This window comes from Sorghum bicolor, chromosome 5, assembly GCF_000003195.3.
Source record: "Sorghum bicolor cultivar BTx623 chromosome 5, Sorghum_bicolor_NCBIv3, whole genome shotgun sequence".
NCBI classification, from domain to species: Eukaryota; Viridiplantae; Streptophyta; class Magnoliopsida; order Poales; family Poaceae; genus Sorghum; species Sorghum bicolor.
In genome coordinates, this window is record NC_012874.2 from 66,629,780 (window position 1) to 66,644,890 (window position 15,111).

The window sequence follows — 15,111 nt, forward strand, 5'->3', positions numbered from 1 at the left end:
GGAAACATTCAGCGGGGTAGAACTAAGTACACTAGCAACTGAAACCCCTTTCTTCCTCACGATTCTATACAGGTCTGGAAATTTCTGCATTAACGGTTGTTGATCAGTCCACACATCCTCCCAGAACCTAGTCTGACAACCATTATTTACTATGAATCGACCATGCTGAAGTAACAATTCTTTCACCTCCATCAGTCCAGACCAGAAATGGGAATCTCCTGGACGCTTTTTGATTTGAGATAAGCATTTGTCTTTGACATACTTCCTTTTCAGCACATCTTGCCAAAGACCATCCTCATTGAAGAGCTTGAACAACCACTTACTAAGTAAGCATTTGTTCTGGGTTTCTAAGTTCTAAGATCCCCAATCCCCCCATGCACCTTGGTTTACAAAGTATATTCCACTTTGCTAACCTATACTTCTTCTTATGTTCGTCACACTGCCAGAAAAATCTGGATCGATAATAATCTAGTCTTTTTTGCACCCCTTTAGGAATTGCAAAAAAGGACATCATGAACATAGGCAGACTAGACAGGACTGAATTTATTAGCACTAATCTGCCCCCAGAAGATAGCAGCTTCCCTTTCCAGCTACTAAGTTTTTTCTGGAATCGCTCTTCGATTGAACTCCAGTGCTTGTTCGAAAGCTTCCGGAAGTGCATTGGGATTCCTAAGTATCTGAAGGAGAAGCTCCCCTCTACGCAGCCGAACAGCTCCACATATTCCTTGCTTCTGTCCTTAGCTCCTCCGAAACAAAACAACTCGCTCTTATGAAAATTGATTTTCAAGCCCGACAACTTCTCAAAAGCTACTAGCACTAACTTTAGATTTCTAGCCCCCACTAAATCATCGTCCATGAACAAAATAGTATCATCTGCATATTGCAGAATAGACAACCCATCATCAATGAGGTTAGGTACTAGGCCTCCAAACTGCCCGTCATTCTTTGCTCTCGAAACAAGAATGGCCAGCATGTCCGCCACCAAATTAAAAAGGATAGGTGAGAGTGGATCCCCTTGCCTCAGTCCTTTTCTGGTTTGGAAGTTCTGACCAATCTCATCATTCACTTTGATCCCCACATTCCCTTGACTTACAGCCTTTTCAATCCACTTACACCAAACAGGCGAGAAGCCTTTCAACCTAAGCGTTTGCTGCACAAAAGGCCAATTTACTTTATCATAGGCTTTTTCGAAATCCAATTTCAATATCACTCCATTCTTCTTTTTTTTGTGCAGTTCATGTATTGTTTCATGCAGAATCACCACCCCTTCCAAAATGTTTCTTCCTGGCATAAATGCGGTTTGTGACTTTCTCACTACTTTGTCGGCCAGCACAGTAAGCCTGTTAGCCAAGACCTTAGTAAAGATCTTAAAGCTTACATTCAGCATGCATATAGGCCTATACTGCTGTATCTTTTTTACTTCCTTTTGTTTTGGAATCAGGGTAATTGTTCCAAAGTTAAGGTTGAAGAGAGGCAAGTTACCAGCATGGAACTCTTGAAACATGGCCATTAGGTCATCTTTAATTAGAGCCCAAAACACTTGATAAAACTCTGCCGGAAAGCCATCAGGGCCTGGTGCCTTATTGTGTTTCATTTGGAAAATAGCATCTCTAACCTCTTTTTCTGTAAAAGCTTCAGTTAGTATCTTATTCTCCTCTTCATTAACCTGCGGAATATCACTTGTTTGTGATTCATCAAGAGAGAAGGTACTTCTCTGTGATGACCCAAACAAATCTTTATAATAATTTGTTATGAAAACCTTTGTTTATTTCATAACGGCCATTTTACCTATCGTGTCAGTATGATCCGTATTCCATCTTGGGATCTATAGTAAGTCTGACAAACCCAAGATTATTGAATCGTCACAAATGAATATAAAACTACACCATTATATGAAAAGAAAAAAATCACAACGTCATATGATGTCTTCATGCAGGAATTGGAGCACTAATACAAAAAAGCTCTACGCTGGCCGTGGATTTTTTTATACTGTGAAAAGAAATTGGCGGGCCCGACTCAAAAATCGTCTGTGAAAGGAAAACCGCCAGTAGAAATGGTGTATTTCCACTGGCGGTTTCTTAAGAAAACCGCCAGTGAAAATTGACCTAACAAAACCACTTGTAGAAATCATATATTTCTACAGGCGGTTTTCCTAAGGAACCGCCGCTAAAAATCATATTTCTACAGGCGGATTATTAAGAAATTCGCTTGTAGAAATAATTTAAAATTCAATTTTTTGAGCTTAATGACCTCGTTTGGAAAAAATGGCAAAATGAAAGTTGCAGATCTTGAAAAGTTATGAAACTTTGTAGTTGATAAATTTTTTATTTGAAATCATCTTGTTGTCGAAAACTATGTTTGAATTTCTCAAATTTGAAATTCAAATTTTATAAATGACTTCGAATGGAGAAACTACCAAAAGTTGTAGATCCTGAAAAGTTATGAAACTTTGTAGTTGATAATTTTTCTATTTGAATCCGTTTAGGGCCTCAAACAATCAATGCATGCTCGATTTAGAATAATATGTGGGGAACTAAACTCTAATATAGACACAATTGAGTGATGGGTGGAGTGGTAGAGGAGGTTACATGTGAGGGCAAGGTCTTGGGTTCAAATTCTATCAGCCATGTAATAGGAGATTGGCTAGTGGGCCTCCCTTGAGATTAAAATCTTTTATTTTCTATTTTTAAAAACCGATTTCATATTTTCTAAAAAAATATTTCCAATGGTGGTTGGATGGAATGGTAGAGGAGGTTACATGTGAGGGCAAGGTCTTGGGGCTAGTGGGCCTCCCTGAGATTAAATCTTTTATTTCCTATTTCTAAAAGCCGATTTCATATTTTCTAGAAAAATATTTCCACTGGCGGTTGGCATAGATTTTCACAGGCGATTCTTTTAGCCAACCGCTAGTGCAAAGATTTATTTTTACTGGCCCCTAACGCTGGCGGTTACAATTGAACAAGATTTATCTCGAAAAGTTTGACGATCAGTTTAGAGACCGAGATGATACAATTGAACAAGTTTAAAGGTCTGAAACAGACAACCTATGATTTTAGGTCCAAGATAACATTGCCGAATAAATTTGATGACCCCCAATGTACTTTACTCAAATAAAAATTTTTAGTAAGCCAAGCGGTGTAATGTGATGTGGAGGGAGGCCATCAGCAGTGATCTAGATTATTGTGGCATCTAGACGGTACTCTCTCTATTCAAATTATTTAAGACATTTTGGTTTTTCAAGATACATACTTTTTGCTATGCATTTAGATTTACACTATGCTAGATTTCATAATCACTGCTGGGTGTTTCTCAGGACTCAAAATCGAGATGAAACGTTAACATCCCCTCGTGTGTGTACATACGAATTGAGCTACACAATATATATGACTATATATATAACTAGCACTATTCTTTTAACTCTATAATTTTAAATATTATATTATATATTTGATACTCCAAGCGAACTCAAATCACTGCCGGGTGTTTCTCATGATTCAAAATTGAGACGAAACGTTAACATCCCCTCGTGTGTACATACCAACTGAGCTACGCAATATATATGTGACTATATAACTAGCACTATTCTTTTAACTACACAATTTTAAAAATTATATTATATATTTGATACTCTAAGCAAACTCAAATCAAAAAGTTGTTAACTATAAAGTTATAGATCTGGTCGAATGCTACAACTTTTATTTGACTTCATCTCCATTTGACATTGTTAATCATCTCAAATCTCATTTGAGAATGAATATTGTAGGGCCACAAATCAAAAAGTTGTCAACCGTAAAGTTTTACATGTCTTTAAACTCTACAATTTTGATATAAAGTTCATCTATGTCATATAATGATTTTTTTTTTTTTACAAAACATGCTATCGTTGCTGGTTTATAATTCCAACCAGCAGTCTGTTATTGCCAGTTGGAGCCACGAACCGGCAATGATAGTCCACATGTCATTGTCAAGTGTGCCATCACAAACTGATGGGTTTATGTCAATGATTGATGCTTAAGTTTTAAATTATATTAAGGTGTCTCTACTTTATATTTGATTCTAGTAGAACACAATTTTTTTTTTGACCAAAGTCAGCGAGGGAAACCTTAGCTTATTTTTTTTATATAATGCAGACCTGTTTAAATTCGCTCCCATGGGGAGTCGAACTCAGGTCTGCTGGTGTTACTCACACACAAAAATCTCGAGACCGGCACTGACGGAGATCATGAGAAAACCACCTAAAAATCCCCTACATACTAGCTCATTGGCTCATTGACCCTCGACGAAAATGACCACCGTAGCTACAAACCAACAACCCCCATTGTCGACGTAAGATTTTTCTTTCTCACCTCTCACGAGACAAGGACCAGCCATCAGATGATAGCAACAGCGGCGGCGTGTTTGAAAGATCGATGCACGTGCTACTATGGCGCTGTCTCGTCCCCTGCGCGGGCCTTCGTGAAAGCCGACCACCGAACCCATCGACCTGACCAACCCTTCGTATTATTGCTGCATGAAACATTAAATATATATAGATGAAAATAAAAACTAATTACACAGTTTATCTGTAAATCGCGAGACGGATGTTTTGATCTTAGTTATTCTATAATTGGACAATATTTACCACAAACAAAGAAAGTGCTACAGAAGTGAAATCCAAAAAAAATTTCGCATCTAAACAAGGCCTATATATACTTATAGTTTCTGCTGGTTGGGGGCGTCGTGCCCGCATGAACCGCGAGGGGGGAACTCATGGAGGACGACGATATTCAGGTGATGAGTTTTATTTGGCAATTCAATTCCATGTTATTGCCTTCTTATTCTTCGTTCTTTCATCAACTGATTGATTTGAAGGACGATGCGCATGCATGATTCGATGTACGTACGTACTAAACGCTTGCTTATTCTGCCAAAAAAAAAAAACACGTACAGCTGCTGGGCACCACCACCACGGCGAGGAGGAACGACAACGATGGGCAGTACGGAGGCTTCTGGCTCGCCGACATCATGCAGAACGCCGTCGCCGCCGCTCGCACACGCATCAAGTCCAACCCACCAGACATCTTGCTGGCCAGCTTGCCGAAATCCGGCACCACCTGGCTCAAGGCCCTCGCCTTCGCGACGCTCAACCGTGCCACGCACTCGCCGTCCGACGCCCACCACCCGCTCCGGCACCACAACCCCCACGACTGCGTCGCCTTCCTGGAGATGATGATGGTCACCCAGGACGACGACAACGACGACGGCGACGGCGACGAGGCCCTCCTCCGTCCTCCTCCATCACGGCGGCCACTGCTGGTACAGACGCACATCCCCTACTCCCTGCTTCCCGATGCCATCACGGCGGAGGGCTCCGGGTGCCGGATCGTCTACGTGTGCCGGGATCCCAAGGACATGCTGGTCTCCTTCTGGAACTTCCACCTCAAGGAGGGACCGACTTTGGCGGCCGCCGGCGGCGGCGGCGCCTGGGTCGGCGAGTCATCGGCGGCAAGCCTGACCAAATTCGAGGACGTCTTCGAGCTCTTCTGCCAGGGACGGTACCCCGGAGGCCCCTACTGGCGCAACGCCATGGAGTTCTGGCGCGAGAGCCAGAGGAGGCCTGACGAGGTGCTGTTCCTGAGGTACGAGGACATGCTGGGAGACCCGGTGGGTAACCTGAAGAAGCTGGCGGCGTTCATGGGGTGCGCGTTCTCCGAGGAGGAGGAAGAGGAGGAGGCTGGCGGCGTGGTGGAGCAGATCGTGGAGCTCTGCAGCTTGGCGAGCCTGAAGGGCATGGACGTGAACAAGAATGGCAGCACGGTGCTGGCGTTCAGGAATGAGGCCTACTTCAGGAAAGGGCAGGTCGGCGACTGGAAAAACTACATGACCGTGGAGATGGCGGCGAGGCTGGATAAGATCGTTGAGGAGGCCACTCGAGGTTCTGGACTCACCTTTGCGGGCTCAGTCTTGCATAATGATTAATAAGATTTTTTAAAAATCTCTCTATATTTATTATATTATAATGGATGTATTTTTTATACTTTCAGAAGTAGTTACTTCTGTGATCAATAAATTACGTTGTGTATGTACATACTCATTTATCAGTCTAAGGATGTTGATATATTTACTATCATAGTACAGAAAAGATCTTTAAGAATGTCTTCCTTTTCTATCGCAGTTAAACTAGCACACAGTTTATAACGTCGCCCATAAGCTAGCACTGTAGCTCTGTGACCGCTGCTGAAGATCCATTTTTAGGAGCGTTCCATTATGAAATCTGTATGGTTTCGTTAAGAGAATCGCCTCTAAAAATAATGTTTTTAAGGACGGTTATTTATGACAACTGCCTCTGAAAATAAGTGACTTTCGCAGAGGCAGGAAGTTCTCTTCCATTTTGTAAATTAAAAAAAGGTCATTGCACTCTAATCTCCCTTTGTGACCAGCACAAAACGGTGATCAACGACCCATAGCAGCTATGTTCCCGTCCCCGTTTCTAAAACTAGAACAAGAACTTGGATATCATTTTATAACGTGGAAATAGAAACATTTGTGTTTCCGGAACGCATGAACATGAACATAAAAACAAAAACAGGAACGTGGATCAAGTTAGGCTGCTAAGGATCGACCTTGACGAAAATGACCATAGTACAAGACCCCGGCCGGCCCCATGCATTGTCGACGTCAGATTTTTTTCTTTCTCACCTCTCACGAGACAAAGATCACAATCTATCAGATGATAGCAACAGCGGCGCCGCATGTTTGAAAGATCGATGATCACGTGCTACTATGGCGCGCGGTGTCGTCGTCCCTGGCCCTTGTGAAAGCTGACCACCGAACCCGGCCCATCGATCGACTTGCTAATGGCGTGGAAGGTACCTAGAAAGCTCACTCTTGTTGCCGTAGGGTCGGCGATGGCTGCTTCCGGTGGCAACATCGAGGTCGAGGAAGCTCAATAACGGAGAATGCCGGGGTGGTCGCCGGCCGGCTTGCCGAAGGCCGACCTGGTGGCGGCGGCGAGCCTGGATGCGGCCCACTGCACCCTCGCCAGGATGGCCCAGCCCACTTCTCTTGACCATTGGCCCGGTCCTACAGCCCATCAGGGTCCTGCAACCCCCGTGCATGCGCACAGCGCCCACATGTTCATCAGCAAAACTGTCAAGAGCATAGATGGGTTTCCAGTGTATTTAGTTCAAAACTCACTCTCATCAATGTAAATTGCCGATATAGCATCACCTGGAACAGGATAGCTAGATTAATAACGACAGCGACAGTCTTTTAATGTATTGATAAGAGATACATTTTGTCATCGGTGTACAAAGATGCCTCTGAAGCACCGAAAAAAAAAGAAGCAACATAACATCAGAGCTGGGTGGTCACCAGCACAAGCTCACAAAATATGACCAAAGCTTGTTGGATGGTCACCAGTCCAGACCTCTGAGAAACACTTAGTAGGGACACTGACTCTAGGGCCAAACGATGGCCGAAACAGAGGAACAGAAAACTTCAGAAAAATAAGTGGGGATCTTCCGAATTCCGATGCAGAAAAACTTGAGGACCCGGGTTCGCTAGCAGCGCAGATTGGATACTTTGCGTGTGTTCTGTGTTCCTTGAGCTCATATCAATCAACCCTACCCAAACATTGAAGATGTATCAGCGCATGCTCAGAACATGTCAGCAAAAGTATTATAAGATCATACAAACTATTGTAGCTTGCTAACAAAAGAATATTGGGAAATTATTTAAAACGTATTAATTGGAACAAACTTTGTATTTCATTTCACTCTGTTAATGCAAGCTGAGGTCGTGATATAGGTCCAGGCTTTTACATTGGAAAGCATTTATATAAGATAAACAAATAGTAGTATTTTGTGCATTGGACCACTTCATTCTTTCACAGACATTGCGGAGTCAGCACACTATCGAAACCAAATTCAAGTCATAGGTAGAGGGACCATACCTCCATGTCGACATCATTATCCTTGGATGCTTCACCTGTGAAAATGAAGAAACACATGTCAGTTGAATCTTTGTGTTGTTGTACTTATGTCAACAATTTATTAATATTAACAAGTTGTAGGTCATAATCCCTAATCTTCAATTCCTAAATTATAAGTCCCATATAAGGATGAACACATTTTCTAGGTACATTGTGACTTGTGAGTAGTCAGCCACTGAAACTGAATGGGTATTTAGGATAAGTAATATTCTGTAAGTTTTATCATATAAATGAATATGAAGGAAAGTTTTGGCTTAACCGAATTTCAAGTAAAGCATTGTCAGTACTCTGCAGGCCACTATAGCAAATAATCAAGGCACAGTTCAACTTGATATCCAATTTATGTCATTATAGGCTGATTACTAAGAATTGTTATGCCTAGCAACTCCCTCTCAAATCTTCTGTAGTGACTCAGCGTGGTCTGCAAAATGCATGCATATCTTTTCACTTGAAGTTAAGTCATTGCTCCTCCATATGGGGGATATAAGTACCCACTAGTCAGTATTGTACCAGGAATTTGACAGCTTATAAGTTATACTATAAAATAATCTAGATGAAATGGGACATACAAACAAATTTCTACTACTTGCTAAGTTACAACTTCACTTTTTGTCTCCGATAGAAAGGTTTATGTGACCATTAGTTAACGGTAAGAAAGTATTTTTGCAAAGATGGATTACCTCCGGTTAGTTCTGATGTCCACAATGCTAAGTTGTCCTTCAGAAGCTGCATCATAAGTGTGCTATCCTTGTAAACCCCTTCACCAGAATTTATCTCAGTAAGAGCCTCATTGAATGCTTGTTTTGCCACTTGGCAAGCTCTGAAAAAGAGAGGTAACCATGAAACTCAGAGACTGAACTTGATGCTATTAAAAACTAGTGGCCTGTCAAGCAGCATACTGGGATGACACCAAATCTATCACGTGGCCAAATACAGCTTCCAGGAGGGGGAAAAACAAACATAATCTCAAATGCCTTTGAGCCTTTCTAAAAAAAGGCAGAACCAATGAATCTATCATGTGCCCAACTAGCATCCAGTGGATTCAGACTGTAAAACACATTTTTAACTAAATATTGTGTACATGAGGTTTAAATTATGCAAATGGCTAAATGTCTCAAAATGCCTTTTGGGGAAAACAAAATAATTTAACTTAGTAATAAAGCATCTGCAGCAGGTGAATGGTTTATTTGAAAATAGTCACCTCTTTGCAAGTAAGCCCATGTTTCAAAACATGAAACATGAGTGGATAGGAATATCTATGAATTTGAAACATCAATGAAAAGGGAGAAACAAGCCATTGAAGATGAGTGACCTCTCATGAGAGTTCATTATCTCATAAAAGAAGACCGACAAATTGAGAGCAAGACCAAGCCGGATCTGGTGGGCAGGTGAGAGCTCACTGGAGGCGACAACCATGGCATGCTGCAGCAAATGTTTGTTATTTTAACAGGAAGGGATAGGCTTTACCGAAAGGTTCATTTGAGCCCATGTATAATATTTGGAAGATTTAGCACCTGATAGGCCATAAGTGACTGGTCAGAGGCAGCTTTCTTTTCAGTTCCACTGCTAAATTCAGCCAAGTATCGGTAGTAGTCACCTTTCCTGCAACAGTATAGGACTCAAATCTAAAGCAGGTAAGGAAAATATTGTAGGACAGGAGTATGATGTTAACATGCAGGTGCTACACAGGAGACATTATCACTGAAATGATAAGAGAATCAGACCTAATGTCAATAGATTACCAGGGTAACACATAGACCATGTAAAATTCCTAGTATCATCCTACAGCGTCAGATACACAATTGACTGATCAAGCACTTCAGAACTACTGAAACACCATTCAATTGTCTAATGTTGATGTACACCCAAAACAATCATGGACAGGATAATGAGATACCAAGATAATCATGGTAATTGTTTCTCAGAAATAAAGTAGGGCGTTTAAAAAACTTCATTATACTTACCATATAATGGAAACCATTTTGTAAGACTGAAAAACAGACTACCCTCATATATAGTGAATTTCATAGTAAAGAAACTAAAAATGAAGGCCAATGTAACAAAATGTCATATCATTAAATTAAAGCCGCTTGACTTGCTCAACATTTGGAGACCAGGAGATTGATCAGCTATTTAAACTTATTTCTTTTTCTTCCTTTGTGAACATCTTACCCGATAATACGCTACTACAAGAAAGCTTCACATGTATAGATAAACTGAAGTAGCTTCAGTTAAATCCAGTACTCAGTAGTAATTCCATTAGGAAAGATGCAGCTTATTGTTTTCTTTATCAAAAAAATATATAGCAAATCATCTAAATCTAGTACCATCATAAGTACCTTTGTGCTTCTCTAAAAAAGTGCACAGAATCCAAAAACACATATAAGAAATATTGTGATTGTGTATTTCATCTCCTTTGCTTGGGCAGTTTGGCATATATATTTTTATTTTATTTTCATATGTAATGCCACTTTTTTTAAACAAAAATAGGAATTCAAACGAATTCTGGGACAGATATACACCATTTTCTGGAGCTCCTGCTACCATAATGATGATCAATCATGAAAGCTTTGCAAATGATTTACCAGAAAAACTTTTGGTGGAAATGAGCTCTTCAAAAGAGATTTTGAGCTCAAAATTGTACTGTCTTGGAAAAAGCAATATCAATTTACCTGGAAAGTTAATGAGATATTGATAGAAAATAAACTCTGAACATAATCATTAGAAAATAGGGCATCATCAGAAAATGAAAGGCAAATGAGAAACAGATTGCTGAATCAAGGAACCTGTACATACATCTTATAAAAGAATACGACATTTTCACTCGTATTGGCCAAGGGAAGGCAGTGAATAGCGATGACTGACAATACTTCATTGCAAACCTTCCTTAGTTCATCTTCTACTATCTTCTTATAGGCATCTATCATCACACCAGTCTGACGATCAGTTGTGACCTTTTGCTCATGTGAACAAATGATTCTCCACGATGCTCTCTTTGCCCCGATAGTGTTCTTGAAACCAACTGAGAACAAATGCCTTTCTTCAGCACTCATGTCCACATCCATCCTAGCAAGATTCTTCATGAATTCCACCATATCTGCCATAACAATCATCGATTGAGTTAAAAATTGAAAATTACTTCAGTAAACTTTTTGTCATGTTTCCATTTACTTCCAAGAGTTCTTAGATTTGCCAAAGAAAGAGGAATAAGAGCTAAACTGATATAACTGATCCTTAGGAGGCAGGAGGTTCCTATAAAAAGAAGAGCAAGAGGAAGAAGAATGGAGAACTTCAGACCCAAAATGGTGTCTGCACTTTTCAGAGGGAATATTAAGGCTAGATGGATACAAAACCTCATAGTACACCTCAAAGAATAACGCAACAGGGACCTTTATGGGAAGTAGTCATATGTTTTTATGCCAAATTGTACCTATTAGTGCTCAGGTCAATATATTGACTGACAAGCCCCAGGTTAAAGAATCCTAGCCAACATAACGAAACAATTTGCAGTATAAAGAAATAAGAGACAAGCATCCAGTTGTGGCCAAATTGCTAAAAAATGGGTTCCAGAAGTTGGGCATAACAATTCGAAGGAGTCTAGATTATGCCATTCCAGTTGGGTACTAGGCCACTAGATGAAACCACTCTAGAGTCTAGACAGAAGAAAGGATATGACTTTATATATTGCTAAACTTCTTTTCACATTAAACTAAAATCTGAATGCGAACATAGATATTGGGTTCCACAGCTTCACTTATTCCACACCTGTAGAGTCTAATAGAGATCATGGGTACCAAGCCTATAAATAGAATGGATAGAGGTATATTGACTATGTTTTTTTCCTTTTCTCATTTGCATCATCCACGATACCTACATCATTCTTTTCTTCTCATGGCAACATCAAGTAGAAAAGCAACCCAAGGGCACTCAAAGAATTGGCCCCCACGAACCATTGGACACAAATAATTTCGTTGGTCCCTTGAGCAGACACAAATCGACACAACTAGAAGTAACAGAAACCTGTCAGAAATACTCATCAATCGCGAGATTGGTCCCAAATCGCTGTCAAAATGATATCTTTATATCAGAGGAGAACACGCTTGCCCCCAGTGTTGCTCCAAACAGTCCCCAAAATAAACCAAAAAAAAAACATTGAAATTAGCCAGGAATCGCTACGCAGAAGGGACGCAGTGATCGAACAGCTGCAGTTTCTGAGGATTGCTCACTCCAGCGCAGAAAGAAAAATCCCATCCCAAAACAAAAACAGTTGCTGCTGCGGCGGACGGCATGTTACTGTTCACGAGTTCAAGCAAGTAAAGCAGAGACCGATGCAAACGCACCGAATCGAAGGCCAAAGGCCCCCGATTCCATTCCTCCTAAGAAGAGACCACGGATTTCCCCCAAAATGCAAGGCGCCAAGAACAACACTACAGACTGCAGTGCATACAGGCATTAGTATTAAGCAGAGGCGCAAGAATGAGATCCCTCACCGTCGTATCGCTCCGCCTGCTCGGCGAGCTTGGCCAGGCACACGAGCTTCTCCCGCTCCTCCATCTCCTCCGCCAGCCGCCGCTGATCCCTGCCTCTCTCTCTCTCTCACTCTCTCTCCCAACTCCCCGGCTCCCCCACTTCTCACCTTCCTAAAACGGAAGGTGTGCTCCACTCTGCCTTTTTTCCACTTTTGGGACCAGATGGGGCAGATGGCTCTCAGTTCTTGTAGATGGAGCCCATGATATATGTGGTGGCATCTGATTAGCAGCCAGCAAGAATGATTTTTGTGTAATCTGAATGATGTGAGTACGTATCCGATAGTGATTTTTAAAGTGTGGCCCAAATTGTGACAGACTGACAGTTGGGTGCTTCGCTTTGGGCCACGGGAAGTCACATCCTTGAGACCATGACCACACACATTTCTCTAGTCCAAGATCTTTTTCTTCCCCCTCCTCATTTCATTGCCTTTTTCTCCCTCTCATTTTCAAACATAAAACCCAACTCTGTGGTAGGTTGATGACACAAAAAAAAGTAAATCATGAGACAAAGAAATGTTTGACTCTTATCATCTTGTAAAGAAATTTATCAACAATATAGTACAATTTTTGTTATATTTATATAAATGTTACACAAATCCTTTAATTACATTCAAATCTTTTCCTTCCCGTCAGACTTTCGCGTTCATGTTTTTGAAGCTCACCTTTTTTTAATCTCTTTTTTTCTGGCTTCAAGGAAAGGCAGGCCAGCTGACACTTTTGATGACAAAAGAAAAGATAGCATTGCCACCTTTTGTCACATCCCAATTTTTTATTATTCCATGGAACGGATCACAGCCCATCAATCATACAAGCAACTCTGTTTTTTAATCTATTGCCTTCGGCTTAGGTGTCCAAAGGATTAGGATTATACTATCCCAAAACAATTGCTTTTGGTCATGAGATGAGACCATTGTTTAAACGGGATGATGTGCACGCGTTCAGTGATGGCGAACCGGTGGTGGTCCCAGGTCAGAGTTTTTATTTGCTCATGTACAAGTCCAAATTGAGAGAGAGAGAGAGAGAGAGAGAGAGAGAGAGACTTGCTCGCATTGTAAGGTCCAATTTGTTTGAGGTTCTGCGGTTTTTTGCGCATATGTTAATTAAAAAAGTAAAAATTAAACAAAATTAATTTTTAATTAGAAGCTGTCTCCTTATTTGAAAAGCAAATAGTTTTTGGAATTAGTATCTCACATTAGACTTTGTGATAGTTTATAGGAGACTACCTTCATCCCGTAAAAAGAATCATTCTAGAAGTTAGGAAAACAATGTAATTATTAAATGATCAAATAGCCCTACAAAAAATTAGCTTATAAGTGAGTAGAGTAGAAAGTATCTACGTGAAACCCATATGTTTTCTTTTAGTAACACACTCTTTGTAGACAAAATTTAAATGTTAGAATGACACTTTTTGTGGGACAGGGATCAGATTTCTTCTTAGGAAAACTCAATCAGCTAATATGCCTTTGAATATAGTATGTCCATTTGTGCCCGATGAGGTCGCCAAACTATGACCTTGTTGTTATAATTTTCAATAAATTTCCAGTAGGGGGCAACCCCTCTTGTTTCATTCAAAAAAAACAAAATGAAGCATGCTGTTTTTAAGAAAGAATTATTACAATTTTTTAACATGTTGGGCTTGGATATTGAAAATGGCAATTAAATTTACATTTAAAAATCCTATATTTAATATTGTTTAAATGTCATAAATTTATTATTATTTGCAAACCACTGGTGGGAGTTATTTTATATGGACATGTGTACATGTCCAAAACAACATTAATTCTAACCTATAGATATGGCAGCGGGCATATGAGAGGCTATACAATCTTCGCCTCAAAACCCTACAATCTTCGAGTTGTCCTAAGTTAAATTGCTCTAATATTAATAAACTTTGTAAAAGCAAAGAATAATAAAATATTTATGACATTGTATTAATATTACTGGATACATTATATGATATACTTTTACAACTTGGCCTTATTTAGATGCGAAAAGATTTTGGATTTCGCTACTGTAGCACTTTCGTTTGTTTGTGGAAAATATTGTCCAATCATGAACTAACTAGGATCAAAAGATTCGTCTCACGATTTACAGTTAAACTGTGCAATTAGTTTTTATTTGCGTATATATTTAATGCTTCATGCACGTGCTGAAAGATTCGATGTGACAAAGAATCTTAAAAACTTTTTGGTTTTTGGGATGAACTAAACAAGGCCTTATTATACATTTTTTGTGTGCTCTTCTTCTATAAATTCAACCTGGTTCAATCTTATGTCTAGACTGATTCTCTTCTAGAGTTTGTAATTTTTTGGGTAAAACTTAGTACTAACTTAGATCCTTTGTTGCAACAAATAAAGCAGGACATTTTCTCATGCCGGTTCGTTATAGTGAAGTCTTAGAGCAAGGCTATATATAGTCCGTTGCTGGCTGTAAAGTTTCTTTACTTGTAGCCCACTTATATAATGGTTGCCTTGTTACTATCTATTTATAACTCTGTTACGTGCTCTTAGCGCGCAGCCGGTCTCGGGAGGGCCACCTGCGCCGCCGCGTCGCCATCCACGTGGCCCGCGCACCTCGCCTCGCCCACAGTCGGGCGGCGGCATGCCGCGA

General features: G+C 40.4%; 2 protein-coding genes across 4 annotated transcripts; one reads left to right on the plus strand and one right to left on the minus strand.

The window, feature by feature from the left end:
* Positions 4,680-6,130, plus strand: LOC8066715 (cytosolic sulfotransferase 5). The gene is made up of 2 exons (XM_002449791.2): positions 4,680-4,770; positions 4,930-6,130. Exons 1-2 carry the CDS (start codon positions 4,750-4,752, stop codon positions 5,956-5,958), a joined length of 1,050 nt encoding a protein of 349 aa, XP_002449836.1. The 5' UTR covers positions 4,680-4,749; the 3' UTR covers positions 5,959-6,130.
* Positions 7,184-12,755, minus strand: LOC8066716 (putative 14-3-3-like protein GF14-H). Of its 3 annotated transcripts, XM_002451058.2 has the most exons (7): positions 12,463-12,680; positions 10,769-11,069; positions 9,487-9,574; positions 9,285-9,394; positions 8,653-8,792; positions 7,934-7,968; positions 7,184-7,604 (listed from the first exon to the last, which is right to left on the minus strand). In XM_002451058.2, the coding sequence occupies exons 1-7, from the start codon at positions 12,524-12,526 to the stop codon at positions 7,599-7,601; spliced, it is 744 nt and encodes a 247-aa protein (XP_002451103.1). In that variant the 5' UTR covers positions 12,527-12,680; the 3' UTR covers positions 7,184-7,598. The 3 variants fall into 3 exon arrangements, 2 of the variants coding, with proteins under 2 accessions (XP_002451103.1, XP_021317347.1); XM_021461672.1 differs by lacking the exon at positions 9,285-9,394 and having other exon boundaries at positions 7,576-7,604; positions 9,487-9,597; positions 12,463-12,755; XR_002453570.1 differs by lacking the exons at positions 7,184-7,604; positions 7,934-7,968 and having other exon boundaries at positions 9,174-9,394; positions 12,463-12,750.

Excerpts from the sequence above, each read along its gene's own strand:
- LOC8066716 (XM_002451058.2), bottom strand. The coding sequence starts at position 12,526 with ATGGAGGAGCGGGAGAAGCTCGTGTGCCTGGCCAAGCTCGCCGAGCAG. Across the intron at positions 9,575-10,768 it reads GTCGTATTCTTTTATAAGAT|GAAAGGTGACTACTACCGAT; the intron begins GTATGTACAGGT and ends ATACTGTTGCAG. Across the intron at positions 7,969-8,652 it reads GACATCAGAACTAACCGGAG|GTGAAGCATCCAAGGATAAT; the intron begins GTAATCCATCTT and ends TCATTTTCACAG.
- LOC8066715 (XM_002449791.2), top strand. The coding sequence starts at position 4,750 with ATGGAGGACGACGATATTCAG. Across the intron at positions 4,771-4,929 it reads TGGAGGACGACGATATTCAG|CTGCTGGGCACCACCACCAC; the intron begins GTGATGAGTTTT and ends AAACACGTACAG.